Source organism: Oenanthe melanoleuca, chromosome 24 (genome assembly GCF_029582105.1).
Source record: "Oenanthe melanoleuca isolate GR-GAL-2019-014 chromosome 24, OMel1.0, whole genome shotgun sequence".
NCBI lineage: Eukaryota > Metazoa > Chordata > Aves > Passeriformes > Muscicapidae > Oenanthe > Oenanthe melanoleuca.
Window position 1 is genome coordinate 2,928,876 of NC_079357.1, and position 12,942 is coordinate 2,941,817.

Sequence of the window (12,942 nt, forward strand, 5' to 3'; positions counted from 1 at the left end):
ACCCTGCTGAGCTCAGAGGGAAATCCCTTTGCTCAGACCCCTCCAGTCCCAGCCTGCACTGAGCAAGGCACAGATAAAGCAGTTTTTAAGTGCTGGACTTAAAAAATGATATCAGTGTCTTCTCTGAGGGGGACATTTCTTAGCCAAGGTTGGGGCGTCCTGTTCTAGGAGCTGGGTGTTACACAAAAAGCTGTATTTTATCTGTCTCCTCTCAATAAATATTTTTATTTCTTTGTGCTGTACTAACAGGTCTTTTCTCTCTTTCCTCCCAGTCATTCCTCCCCCTGTCATTCACATTGAGAGCTACAGTGAGGACTCCATAAGTTTCAGCCTAAAAATGACCACGAATATCAAGGTAAGACTTTTTCCCTTTCCATCTGAGCTGGGTAAATGGTGAATAAGTGTCTGAGAGAAGCTGTCACCCACTGAAGCATTGCAATTACCAGCTGTTTCACGCCAAGTCATTTCTTCCTGCTCCCAAACTGCCCCGGGGCTCTTAATTGGGATGGAAAATACAATGCAAAGACTGTCAGGGGTCTGACAGTAACCCTGTGTGCATCAGCTGAGCTGAGGGCTCTGTGTCCTTGGCCTTGACAGGTCAGTGGCTACGTGGTCAACATCTACTGGACATTTGATACCCACAGGCAGGAAAAAAGGACTCTGGTCATAGAAGGAGAAAAGTCCATCCAAAAAGGTAAATTCTGCTCAAAATAGCAAAATATTTGCTTTGGTCAACACCAAGCAGAAGGATTTATGAGAAGTTATAGGATTTTTTTTTTTTTTTTTTTTTTTTTTTTTTTTGCAACTACTAGTTTCTGTTTAAACAATTCTGTTTAAATCTGGACAGGACAAAACAGCAAATTCTCTGTTTTCAGAACCTGGAGATTTCAAGCAGATTTGGGATTTATCCCCAGAGCTGCACTAGTCCTTTCTCATCACATGAGGTTTTGTTTGTTGTTCCATTTCTAATCTGCCAAAGGGAGTGGAAACAGAACAAGGATTTCTTGGGCTTGCATACAGCACATATCCCTATTAATCCCATTTCTGGTTTGGGAAAATCAGTGTGGATATGGGAAATCATGCAGGCACAGGAAAGCACAGGCTGGGTTGGATTCCAGAGCCTCAGGTGGTTTTGTATAAAGGAAATTACTGCAAAGTCATGGAAGTACAGCCCAGGAGAGGCAGGCTCCTGTCTGTTTGCTGATGCTGACCCTTCCCTCGTGCTCCCACCCTGCCCTCACCTAAAAGTGCCCTTTTCTCTTCTTGCTCAGTGGCCAATTTGACAGCACACACCCCCTATGAAATTTCTGCCTGGGCTAAGACGGAGCTGGGTGACAGCCCTCTGTCTTTTGTGCATGTGGTGACCAGTGGCACAAGACCTGTGTCCCCAAGCCTCAAGGCCAAGGCCATCAACCAGACAGCTGTGGAATGCAGCTGGACAGGCCCCAGGAATGTGGTAAGGCACCAACCCTTCCCTCCCCAGCCACCCTGGGCTTTAGCTTCTGCCTTTTAAATAGGAGTAAAGAAAGGCTTCTTGTCTGCTTGTTGCACAGGCAGCACAATGCTCCAGCAGTAGAATCACCTGCTGTTACCTGAGCTGAGCTCAGGGCTTTTGGGTCAGGAGTTCAGAGGCAAGTGGGTAGATTGAACTTGGGCAAGACAGAGAGAAAAGCAGGAAAAGGGATCTATGCTTCACACCCCTAAAAAGTGCCAGCCAGTGTGTCCTGGTTTGAAGGATAGATGTCTGCCAATAAAGGCAGAAGCTTCTCTTTGAAATGGAGAATGTAAACCTCCTTCCTCCAAATTATTATAATTTTGAAATTGAGGGGCTCTCAGGTAAAGAGATGGGAATTAGGAATAGCAGTTCTTTACTGGAAAATTAAAATAGAAATGCAGTATTACAAAGAACAATCCCAAACCCTGCCAGAGTCAGAATCCAAGCTGACACCCGTCAGTCAGTCAGGGTGTTGGCACAGTCCCATTCAATGGTGGCTGCATCCTCCTGCAGGGGCAGATGTGGTTCAGCTGGAGCAGTGCTCCTGGAGAAGGTGCAGTTTCCTCTGAAGCTCCAGGGATGATGTGGAAAGGTCTGGTTTTCCTCTGGAATCCAGTGGAAAGAAGGTGCCTTGGTGTCCAAAATGTCAGTTTTTCTCTGGGTAGGAAAGGCTTGGCTCCTCCCCTGGCTGGAGCATCTCCCAGTGGGATGATGGAATTTTATCAGTCATGCCCTGGGACTCAATGGCCATTAACAGGAGATATCTCCTGGAGGGAGGATGGGCTGTGGGAAGATAAAGATGATTGCCCAGCTGGTTTAAAGATGGCCCATTAGCAGATAATATGTGCCAGGAGATCAGGGGCACTGTGACAGAATTCACATTTCTGGCCACATCAACCCAACACACAGTGGATGCTCTGGGCCATGCCAAACCATGCTGTGCTCTCCCTCCTCAGGTCTACGGCATCTTCTACGCCACGTCCTTCCTGGAGCTGTACAGGAGCCCCCACAACAGCACCACCAGCGCCCACAACATGACGGTGCTGGTGCAGCGGGACGAGCAGTACCTGTTCCTGGTGGGCTCCGCTCCTCCCCGCCCCTCTGCCCGCCCAGGGCTCCCCCAGAGCACAGCCCTGACTCTGTGCCTCCCTCCCAGGTGCGGGTGATGTCTCCCTACCAGGGGCCCCCGTCGGACTCGGTGGTGGTGAAGATGATCCCCGATAACCGGCTGCCCCCGCGGCACCTGCACGCCGTGCGCACCGGCAAGACCTCCGCCGTCATCAAGTGGGAATCGCCCTACGACTCCCCTGACCAGGACATGGTAACGCCTCACTGAGCCTCCTCCTGCCCCTGTGCACACTAAATCCTGCCTCAGAGACAGCCTTGCCTTCCTTCTGCTGGAGGAAGCCTGACATCAGGTCTATGCTCCATAAAATCATCTTCATTTCCTCCCTACTGACCGCTAGCTCAGGACTGTAACATTTAAAACCAGCCAGGTCTGGGATATCTGATGCACTTGGCATGTGCCAAAACACCTTTCTGGGCTTAGGCTCTGCCCAAGAGGGCAAGGCTGGGCTGGGGCACTGCCTCCTGCCCCAACAAAGCCTGGCTCTGTTCTCTGCCACGCTGGAATACACTCATGTCTCGCTCCACTGAAGGCCAGTCATTTTCTCAGCAAGATTTTCCCTCCCATTCTGCTCCAGAGACTTTAACAGCAAAGGTTTGGAGGCACAAACCTTCCCAGCAGAGCTGGAAGCTCTGACTGGGCAGGTGTTTGCCTTGCACCCTTGTAATTCAAAGAAAAATACAAGCTGAGGTTTCCCTCCTGCTCTCATCTGTTGTACTAACTGAATTTTCTGCATCAGTAAATGCTGATTTTGAGCAGAGATCCAGAGAAACACTTGGAGTTTTGCTTCCTAGGCTTTCTGTAAAGATCAGCTTTGATTTAAAACAAATTTTACCCTCCCTATCTAATGTCCTACCAATTTTAGCTGAAATTCTGCAGGAAAAAGAGATTTTTTTTTTTCATCCATTTCCTCCCCCTGCAGCTCTATGCCGTGGCAGTTAAAGATTTGGTGAGGAAAATAGATAAAATCTACAAAGTGAAAAGCCGGAACAGCACGGTGGAGTACACCATAAAGAAACTGGAGCCAGGAGGGAAATACCACGTGATTGTCCAGCTGGGAAACATGAGCAAGGAATCCAGCATGAAGATCAACACAGGTGAGGGACACACCACCCATACCTGTTCCTGCAGCTCTTGGTCCTCCCCCACAGCCAAAGCCCAATTTTGGGAGGCCTGCCAGGGGAGGTGATGATACCCCCAAACATGAAAATATCCAATGTTTTCCTCCTGATAAATGGAGATGGGAAAGACACCAGTTTGGCTGTTGACACATCATCAAATACCATTACAGCCCTACCACTGAACAATTCCTCTCAGCTTCCACACCACAGCCTCCTCTCCTCCAGCACATCCCTTTTCCAACCAGAGTATTGTGCTGATCCCTAAAAAACCCACTAAGTTTCAGCAGTGACTGCATTCCTGTAAGAGGAAAGTGCCACCAGTACTACAACCTCACTTTTTCCCATTTGCAGTCCCCCTGTCTGCACCAGATGCCTTAAAAATCATCACTGAAAACGACCACATTCTGCTTTTCTGGAAGAGTTTGGCGTTGAAGGAAAGTAATTTCAATGAAAGCCGGGTGAGTTTTGCTGTGCTTCCTATCCTGCAGAAAATCCTGGGGCAGAGTCAGTGCAAGGCTCCTTCCACTGACTGAAATCCATCCTGTCCTTGGTGAGCCCTTCAGAAGAGCTCACTAAAATTCCTGTCATGGCTGAGGCTCTGAAGCTGATAGATCCAATCAGTCACCTTTTAGGAAGTTAATTACCCTGCTAGAAAAGGACAAATGTCCCATGTGTGAAAGGACTGGGAATAGGACACTGCTTTGCCATGCCAGGAACTCTGAAAGTTGTCATTACTCAGACTTGATGGAAAATCTGTGAAACGTTTTCTGTCAGAGCATGGGCAGGTAGAAAAATGCACCAAAACCACCCTCACCTTCCTGGACTCTGTGCTTGGGTGGTCTGGGGTGGGTGGACCAGACAAACCAAACCGGAGTCATTTAGGGTAGAAAAGATCTCCAGGATTGGGTCTGATCCCCACCTTGTCACCAGCCCAGAGCTCTGAGTGCCACATCCAGCTGTTTCTTGAACACCCACAGGATGGGGAATCCAAACCTCCCTGTGCAGCCCTTCCAAAGTTTAACAACCCTTTTAGTGCAGAAATCCTTCCTGGTGTTCAACCTGAGCCTCCCCTGGCACAGCTTGAGCTCGTGTCCTCTGACCCTGTCACTTGGGAGAGGAGAAATCTCTCCTCCCTGAGCTGGCCAAGGTCAGTGCACACCAGCAGGGGCTCCTGAGTGGGCTCCCCATTGTCCCCTCCCAGCAGAGCTCCTCAAAGCCAGATCCAAGAGGAAAACCAAAATTTCAAAGCCCTTTTGGAAGGAGCAGACCTGCCCTTTGCAGCCGAGTGATTTGGGGTTTGTGTTTCCCTCAGGGCTACGAGATCCACATGTTTGACAGCTTGATGAACATCACAGCCTACCTGGGCAACACCACAGAGAACTTCTTCAAGGTGTCCAACCTGAAGATGGGCCACAACTACTCGTTCAGCGTGCAGGCTCGCTGCCTGTACGGGGGGCAGATGTGCGGGGAGCCAGCCACGCTTCTCTACGACGAGCTGGGAACGGGTCAGTCCCTATTTTCTCCTCATCCTCCTTCAAAAAATGCTCAGGGAAGGCTCATAAATTCTTCAGGGATGTGCTGTTGGTACAAACAGCACTTTGTGTGCCTCCCTCACCAGGTACAGACCCCTCTGCCACGCAGTCCGGCCGGGGCACGGACGTGGCTGCCATCGTGGTGCCCGTGCTGTTCCTGCTGCTGGTGACCCTGGGCATTGGATTTGTGGTGCTCTACATGAGGCACAGGAGGCTCCAGAACAGCTTCACTGCCTTTGCCAACAGCCACTACAGCTCCCGCCTGGGCTCGGCCATCTTCTCCTCGGGGGATGATCTGGGTACGTGGCCCTGCTGGCGCTTGGGGACAGCACTGGGGGGTGATGGCAGGGCAAGAATTCATTCTTTAGCATGGTTTGGGCCACTCTGACATCACAATCTCTATTTGATTGAAGAGTACAAATCATGGAATTATGTTGTTAAACTTGGAAAAAACTTCATAAAGTTCAACCACCAAAAGTTTTCCTAACCAAATATTTTTATCACATTAAACTCCTCTTTCCAATGCAAATCACTTAGAAATGCATTGAGGATGTGAAATCAGGGCAAGAATTCATTCTTTATCATGGTTTGGGCCACTCTGGCATCACAATCTCTGTGGATTTGGTCTCAGAGTACAAATCACGGAATTATGGGGTCATTAAAGTTGGAAGAGACCTTCAAGACCATCAACTTCAACCACCAAAAGTTTTCCCAGCCAGACACTTTTTATCAAATTCAACCTCTCCTTCTGATGGAAATCACTTAAAAACTCATTGAGGATGTGAACTCAGGGCAAGAATGAATTCTTTATCATGGTTTGTGGCACTCTGGCATCACAATTACTATGGATTTGGTCTCAGAATACAAATCACAGAATCATGGAGTCAAAGTTGGAATAGATCTTCAAGATCAAGTCCAACTGCCAAAAGTTTTCCTGACCAAACATTTTTATCACATTAAACTCCTCTTTCCAATGCAAATCACTTAAAAGCACATTGAGGATGTGAAATCAGGGCAATAATTAATTATTTTATCATGGTTTGAGGCACTCTGGCATCACAATCTCTATGGATTTGGTCTAAGTGTACAAATAATGGAATCATGGAATAGTTAAGGTTGCACAGACCTTCAAGATCATCAAGTTCAACTACCAAAAGTTTTCCCAACCAAACATTTTTTATCAAATTAAACCTCTCCTTCCACTGCAAATCACTTAGAAATGCATTGAGGATGTGAAATCAGGGCAAGAATTAATTATTTTATCATGGTTTGTGCCACTCTGGCATCACAATCTCTGTGGATCTAAGAGTACAAATCATGGAATTATGGAGTCATTAAACTTGGAAAAGATCTTCAAGACCATCAAGTCCAACTGCCAAAAGTTTTCTCAACCAAATATTTTTATCAAATTAAACCCCTCCTTCCAATGCAAATCACTTAGGAATGCATTGAGGATGTGAAATCAGGGCAAGAATTATTATATCATGGTTTGTACCACTTTGCCATCAAAATCTCTATAGATTTGATCTAAGAGTATAAGAATTATGGAGTTATTAAACTTGGAAAACACCTTCAAGATCCATCAAGTCCAACCACCAAAAGTTTTCCTAACCAATATTTATATCAAATTAATCCCCTCATTCCATACAAATAATTTAAAAAACAGAATCTAAAGTGCTGAGGGCCCCCTAACACCTCTCTTTTGGGTTTGTTCTGCAGGGGATGAGGACGATGAAGCCCCAATGATAACTGGATTTTCAGATGACGTCCCCATGGTCATCGCCTGAAGCGCATTTCTGACTGTACAAAACCAAATGGTGTAAATATTTTATTTGATAAAAATAGTTGATTGTTTATTTTAAAAATGCACTTTGAGTTGCAATACGTTATTTTTATATGGGCCAAAAAAAAAAAGAAAAAAATAATAATAATTTTAAGAATACACTTTGTAGTAATCAACTGTGAATTGCAGACTAGGTTGGTTGAGTAACAAATTGCTTTGATTTAACATTAATTTAGTCTTACAAGGCTATGCTTGCTGGGCATGCTTTTAAGTCTGTGAGATATTTTCCGTTGACTAAATTGGCTACTCATTTTATTTTTCTAAGACAAGAATAAATTTATTTAAAAAAAAAATAAATTCAGGAGATTATATATGTAGAGAGAGATAATATAGTCCCTGAAGGTTTTGCTTTTACTTTAGGACAAAAAAAAAATCCTTTGGACTTTGTTTTATATGAAAGTATTTTTGTTGTGTTAATTTATTGGGAAATCTGCTGTGGAACAGATTTCCAGAGTCGTCAGACATTGTACACATTCTTGTGTAGAACATGTGCCACTTTATCTTGCAAGGCAGTTGTATCTTGGCATCCCCATCATTGTCCTTGCCATGATAATAAAAACCCTCATTTTCACATAGTTTTGCTCCCTTTTAAAGACCCAATCTTTGAGCAATCTCAAGGTACAGCAGCACATTTATTTTAGGGGTGACTTTTAGCTTCCTGCTGCTGTGGGAAGTCAAAAACATCCCCACACCAAGATGTGCTGCCAAACCCCTCCTGCTGCTGCCCCTGCCCATCACAGGGGGCTTAATTAATCTGGAGCTTACAACCACCACATCACTGAAACAAAAAATTGCCACTTGCACCTTAAAATTAATTTCCCAGGTATTTTTGGGATACTCCTCCGTGGAGCTTCCCTCAGATGCCAGCACGGTGGTGGGACGGAAGGGGGAGCCTCCAGTGTGTGCAAATCCAGATTTTCTACACTCACACAGAGCAATAATTACTGAAAATTTAAATTAATTTGGCCCACAGCAGGGATTTGATGCTCCCTCATCAGAATTTCCTAAAAGCAGCTGTAGTTTTACCTACAGCTTTAGAATATAAATATACACACACACATATGTATTATTTTCTCATCTTACATTCCTAGCAGACACAATACTGGCTGCAGAGCCAAATGCAAAAAGTCTGCTTGCCACTGTTTGGAGCTTTGATTTTGTGACAGCAAAATGTGAATTTCACCAAAAAAAAAAAAAAAAAAAAAGTGAACCTCACCACTACCTGCCAAGCCAGGAGCACGACAGGGGAGGATGTTCAGGGCTCTCCCCTGGCCCTGCTCAATATATGCAAAACTTCTCACCAGGAAATACAGCACACTGTCTTGTCACACTGTTTTTGTGAAAAAACAAAGGTATTTTTGCTGTGTAAATGAAGTTATAATTGCAGTCTTCCTACAGATAAAAGGAGAGAGGCCAACTATGTTTTGATACATGACTGATCCGTTTAATTTCACAATAGAAAAATGTATAAAAAAAAAAGTTGAAGTCTGGATGGTTTGATACTCTAGAGAAATACTGACTCTATTTTCAATTACTGGTGTTAGCATTCTCGGTGACAGATTTTTTTCCCTCCCCCCCACCAAAGCTGGGACCAAACTAGAATCAGATTTTTATAAGTAGCAGCAAGCTCGCAGGGTTGCAATATTTTAACTTTGTCAGTGGATCAGGTGCTGTTCAGGAGTTGAAATTTTGAGTAAAATCAACCCAGTACTTACAGCTCAATTTGCCTGGAGTTACAGCTACACAGAGAGACCAGACTGACCCAGAGGCTAAACCAGTCTCAAAAACATAAATCACAAGATTTTATGCAGGAGAGGAAGCCTAAAAACAAAGATAAAGAGTATTCAACCCCTTCTTTAGAAAGTAATTTTTTTTTAGCACAGGTAACTGAAAATTACAATGTAGCATCCCAAAATCTGGTGCCTCTCTGGTGAGGGTTAGGAGTGGTTAAATTCTGGTATTTTGCTCCCCCAGGGTAAATCCTGCTGCAGTAAAATGAGCAGAATTTAGAGTCTAGCCCATCTCTGTCTAGCCAGATGCCAAGGGGGACCCTTGCCACCACTTTATGTCCTGCAGAAATCCCTTGGCTGGAGATTTCCAAGCATCACCTGGGGCACAGGTCACTCCTGGCCACTCTGAAAAGCTCCTGGCTTGGGGACACTCGTGCAGAGCAAAGCATTTTGTACCCAAAACCCAACACTCTTGGCTAAACCTAACTCCCAAACACAGCATGGGCAGAGCAGAGCCCTCTGTGGAGTCACCCCAGGGGTTTGGGGACCCTGCAAAGCCCTTGTGGGGACAGCACTGCCACTCAGAGCTGTCCCCAAACCTCCCCTTCACTGCAAAAATCACCACTGTGCTCTCAGCAAAGCAACTTTCACAGGGCTAGTGTATTTTATATATAGAGATAGAGAAATCTGGGCTCCAGGTGGGGAGTGATCAATGCAGTTCTGGGGTAAATTGTATATTTTTATGAACTTTTGGAGCACGGAATCTTGTTCACAGAGACAAACAGGGGGTGGGAGGGTTCTGCTGTAAATATGGTGCGTGGATGTGGATGTATATTTTGTTCTGGTTTCGTTTCTGTAGCCTTATGTGGTGTGACATGACTTGCTACCCTAAATTTCGGGAGGTGATTTGGGTTTGCTTTATAGGAACCCAGTAAAATGTTTGGATCTGTGTGGAAAACAAAAAAAAAAAAAAAAGGGTATGGAAAATACCCTGGTTAGGAGGAACTTCCACCTGTTGATTTGTGTTTGCATCCATTTCAGATGCCCATGGGCACTCTCAAGTCCATTTGAACAAAAGACTAAGGTTGAACACAAAAATTTTTGAGGTTTTGGACCATGAGGCTTCTTCTGCTTTGGCTCAGGCTTTTTGTGAGGTTTTCTTCTTTGTGTTGGGGGTTTGTTTTTTACAAGAAAGACAAGGAGGTACCATTTCCTAGGCTGGAGACCTATTAAAGGTCAAAAAAAGGCTCTTTCCAGTCTGAATAAACCCCAACTGCAGGCTGCTGAACCCAGTGACAGCAGAGCCCACGCAGGAAGCAGCTGGAGCAGGAGCTTCCAGCCCCTCTGTACCCCAGAAAAACTGCAAGAGGATTTCAGAGAGGGGTGAAATTTGGGGTGAAAAGCCCTGCCTGCAGGTATTCCATGTGCAGAATTCACACCTTGGTACAGCCTTAAGGGAGAGCTGCAGGCTCAGCCCAGGAAAAGCCTCTTTTCCTTGGACACACATCCAGGCACAGAGATTTTTGGGAGCTCAGAGACAGCAGGGAAGGGAGGGGAGAGCAGAGAGCACCATCTACATCTTGTGGCCTCGTGGCCAAAGGAGCTTTGGGTTTGATGGTCACCACATTATTTCACCCCTCCTGTTTCCAGAGTGTCCAAAAACCCCACATTATCCACCAGGGAACCCCCACCTGAGCCAAAAAACCTCTTCCTGAGCAGAATTCCCATTCCTGGCAGGGCAGAGCTCACTGTGAGCATCTCCATGCTTGGAATTAGAATATATTTAATGACAAACTTCATCTACTCACTGATGGAAAAGTAAAATGCCATTTTTTTCAGCAAAAAAATTCACCTTTTCTGAAATAGTTTTCAAGTCTCCTTCAAATGGACTTGAGAATGGAAATGGTGCAATAACTCAGCTACTCTTGGACCCCAAGAGCATCTTTGTTCCTGGAAATAGCTGCAACATTATAATTGATCCTTCCAAACCTGCATCAGTCCACAAGCAGCCAGCCTCTAATAGAGGTAGTGTCACCTTTTAATCAGGTTCTTCAAGTGAAGTTTAATGTTATACTATTTGAAGTGCTACTCTGTGTCCTTTGTTTGTTTGTTTTTTGGGTTTTTTTTCATTCACTGATTTCTGCTATGTATTATTGCACAATTTTGAAGGAATTTTTGTCTGTCCATTTTTTTCCCCCCCCCACTTAATGATAATAATAAAAATGGATTGGGTAAACAAAACAGTTTCTGGTTTCTGAAATTGTTATCCAGCATCAGTGTCTAGGGCAGGAAAAAGGAGACTTTTCTCTGAACATCCTTTTGTTTTACAAAACCTAATTCAGGGATTATAGAATCCCTGAATGGTTTGGATTGGATTAAAGATCAGATAATTTCTATTCGCTGCTATGGGCAGGGACATTTTCCACTATCCCAGGTTTCTCCAAGCCTTGTCCAACTGGCCTTGGACACTTCCAGGGATCCAGGGGCACCGAGTGCCAGGGCCTGCCACCCTCCCAGGGAGGAATTTCTCCCTGATATCCAGTCTAACCCTGCCCCGTGTCAGTGTGAAGCCATTCCCATCCTGTCAGTGCTCCTGGTCAAGCAGCAGGGTCAGGACAAGGGCGATGAGAATCAGGAAAATTGAGTTTTGTGCCGAAGGAGCAGCAGATCCTGAGAGGTGCCACGCTCATTCCTAACTCGGTCACGTCTGCCTGTCCCTTCCCTCAAGGTCACCAACACCCCCAGACACCAAATATCATTTCAAGCTTCACCTCCACATTCACACACCACCTTAAAAACCCATTTCCACAACAATCCTGGGCTGTGTGCAGGTACACCCAGCACCTGAGCAGCCAAAATCCAGCAGGATTTCTGCTGGCAGGGAAAGTAATGAGCAGGCAGCAGCCTCCTCACACATCCCTCATTTCCCAGCCCGGATAATTGGAAAGGCAACATGTGATCTTGGTGGACATAATTGAGGCATGCGAGCATCTTAAGTGTTGCACTTCATTAACATTTAGCTTAAGGCAACGTTAGCAAACAGTCCTTCCTTCCCTGGGCTGTGAATGGAGCTGATTTTTTCCCAGATTGTTCCCCCCGGGAGGTACAAGGAGCTCCACCTCATTCCCAGGCACCGAATTTCTGCTGGAGGAGCTGACGTGACTCTGAAGCCTCAGTGAGAAAACTTTAATGGAATAAAAGTTTGCCTCCTCTGCTTGCAAAACCTGCAGGTTTCTGTGGATAGGGAGGATTTCCACCCTAAGCCTTTACTGCCTTCACCACAGCAAGTTAGAATGTTTTCCCCACTGTGATGAAAACCCATCAAAGAGGAAGATTGCAGTTCCTGGAGGAGCTTTGGATGGAGCACAAGGCACAAACCCATCCAAGGGCTGGATCCAGGCTCCCCTCACTCTGCTGCTCCTGAAAATTCACCTCTTCCCCCAAATAACATCAGGGGCTGCCTCCTGCAATCACAGGGAGGGGAAGATGTGGGTCCTGCCTGCAGGAGGGAGGAAACCAGGTGGAAATACAGCAAAAAGTCCCTTCCCACCACGGGTTAAGCTTTTTACAGAATCCACGGGCTCTGATGTTGAGAGAGAGCAGCTGAAGTTCTGGCTCACTGCTCCTCCTTTGAGCAAGCACTCCCAGTGCCGTGTGCCAGACTCCTGAACAACTCTGTTTAGCCTTTCTCAGCTGGAAAGATGAAATAACTGAGGATATTTCACAGCAGAACTCAAGCTGGATTTTGGGATAGAGGAGCCAAGAGCTCCCAGATAGCCCAGCTGAAGGAAGGAAGGAAGAGAAGGTCTGTGGGAAGGAAAGATTCATGTTAACCATCAACATCTTGGCTCCTACCACAAACCTCCCAACCTGCCAAGTGTGGGATGCATGAAAAATGGCATCTTCCAGGATGTGAGGTTTCTTTCTTTCCTGTAAATTATAGGCATCCAGAAGCACACAACCTCAAACTCTCAGAGCTGGGCTGACATCATGCCCAGAAGATTCTCTCTCAGGCTCTGCAGACCTGGGATCGATTTAGGGAGCAGACCTGACCTCTTATTTTTCAGAGCACCTGCGTGGGGTGGTGCTGGAAAA

At 45.8% G+C, this 12,942-nt stretch overlaps 1 protein-coding gene across 2 annotated transcripts in view; it reads left to right on the forward strand.

The window, feature by feature from the left end:
• Window positions 1-11,088, forward strand: part of SORL1 (sortilin related receptor 1) — a 51,266-nt gene extending 40,178 nt beyond the window's left edge. For both annotated transcript variants that reach the window (XM_056509572.1, XM_056509573.1), the window contains exons 39-48: window positions 273-355; window positions 598-694; window positions 1,272-1,456; window positions 2,452-2,571; window positions 2,652-2,816; window positions 3,544-3,718; window positions 4,094-4,200; window positions 5,055-5,247; window positions 5,361-5,573; window positions 6,994-11,088. In XM_056509572.1, the coding sequence (XP_056365547.1) occupies window positions 273-355; window positions 598-694; window positions 1,272-1,456; window positions 2,452-2,571; window positions 2,652-2,816; window positions 3,544-3,718; window positions 4,094-4,200; window positions 5,055-5,247; window positions 5,361-5,573; window positions 6,994-7,061 (1,406 nt within the window). In that variant the 3' untranslated portion in view covers window positions 7,062-11,088. The remainder of the gene's footprint in view (window positions 1-272; window positions 356-597; window positions 695-1,271; window positions 1,457-2,451; window positions 2,572-2,651; window positions 2,817-3,543; window positions 3,719-4,093; window positions 4,201-5,054; window positions 5,248-5,360; window positions 5,574-6,993) is intronic.
• The last annotated feature ends 1,854 nt before the right edge of the window (window positions 11,089-12,942 follow it).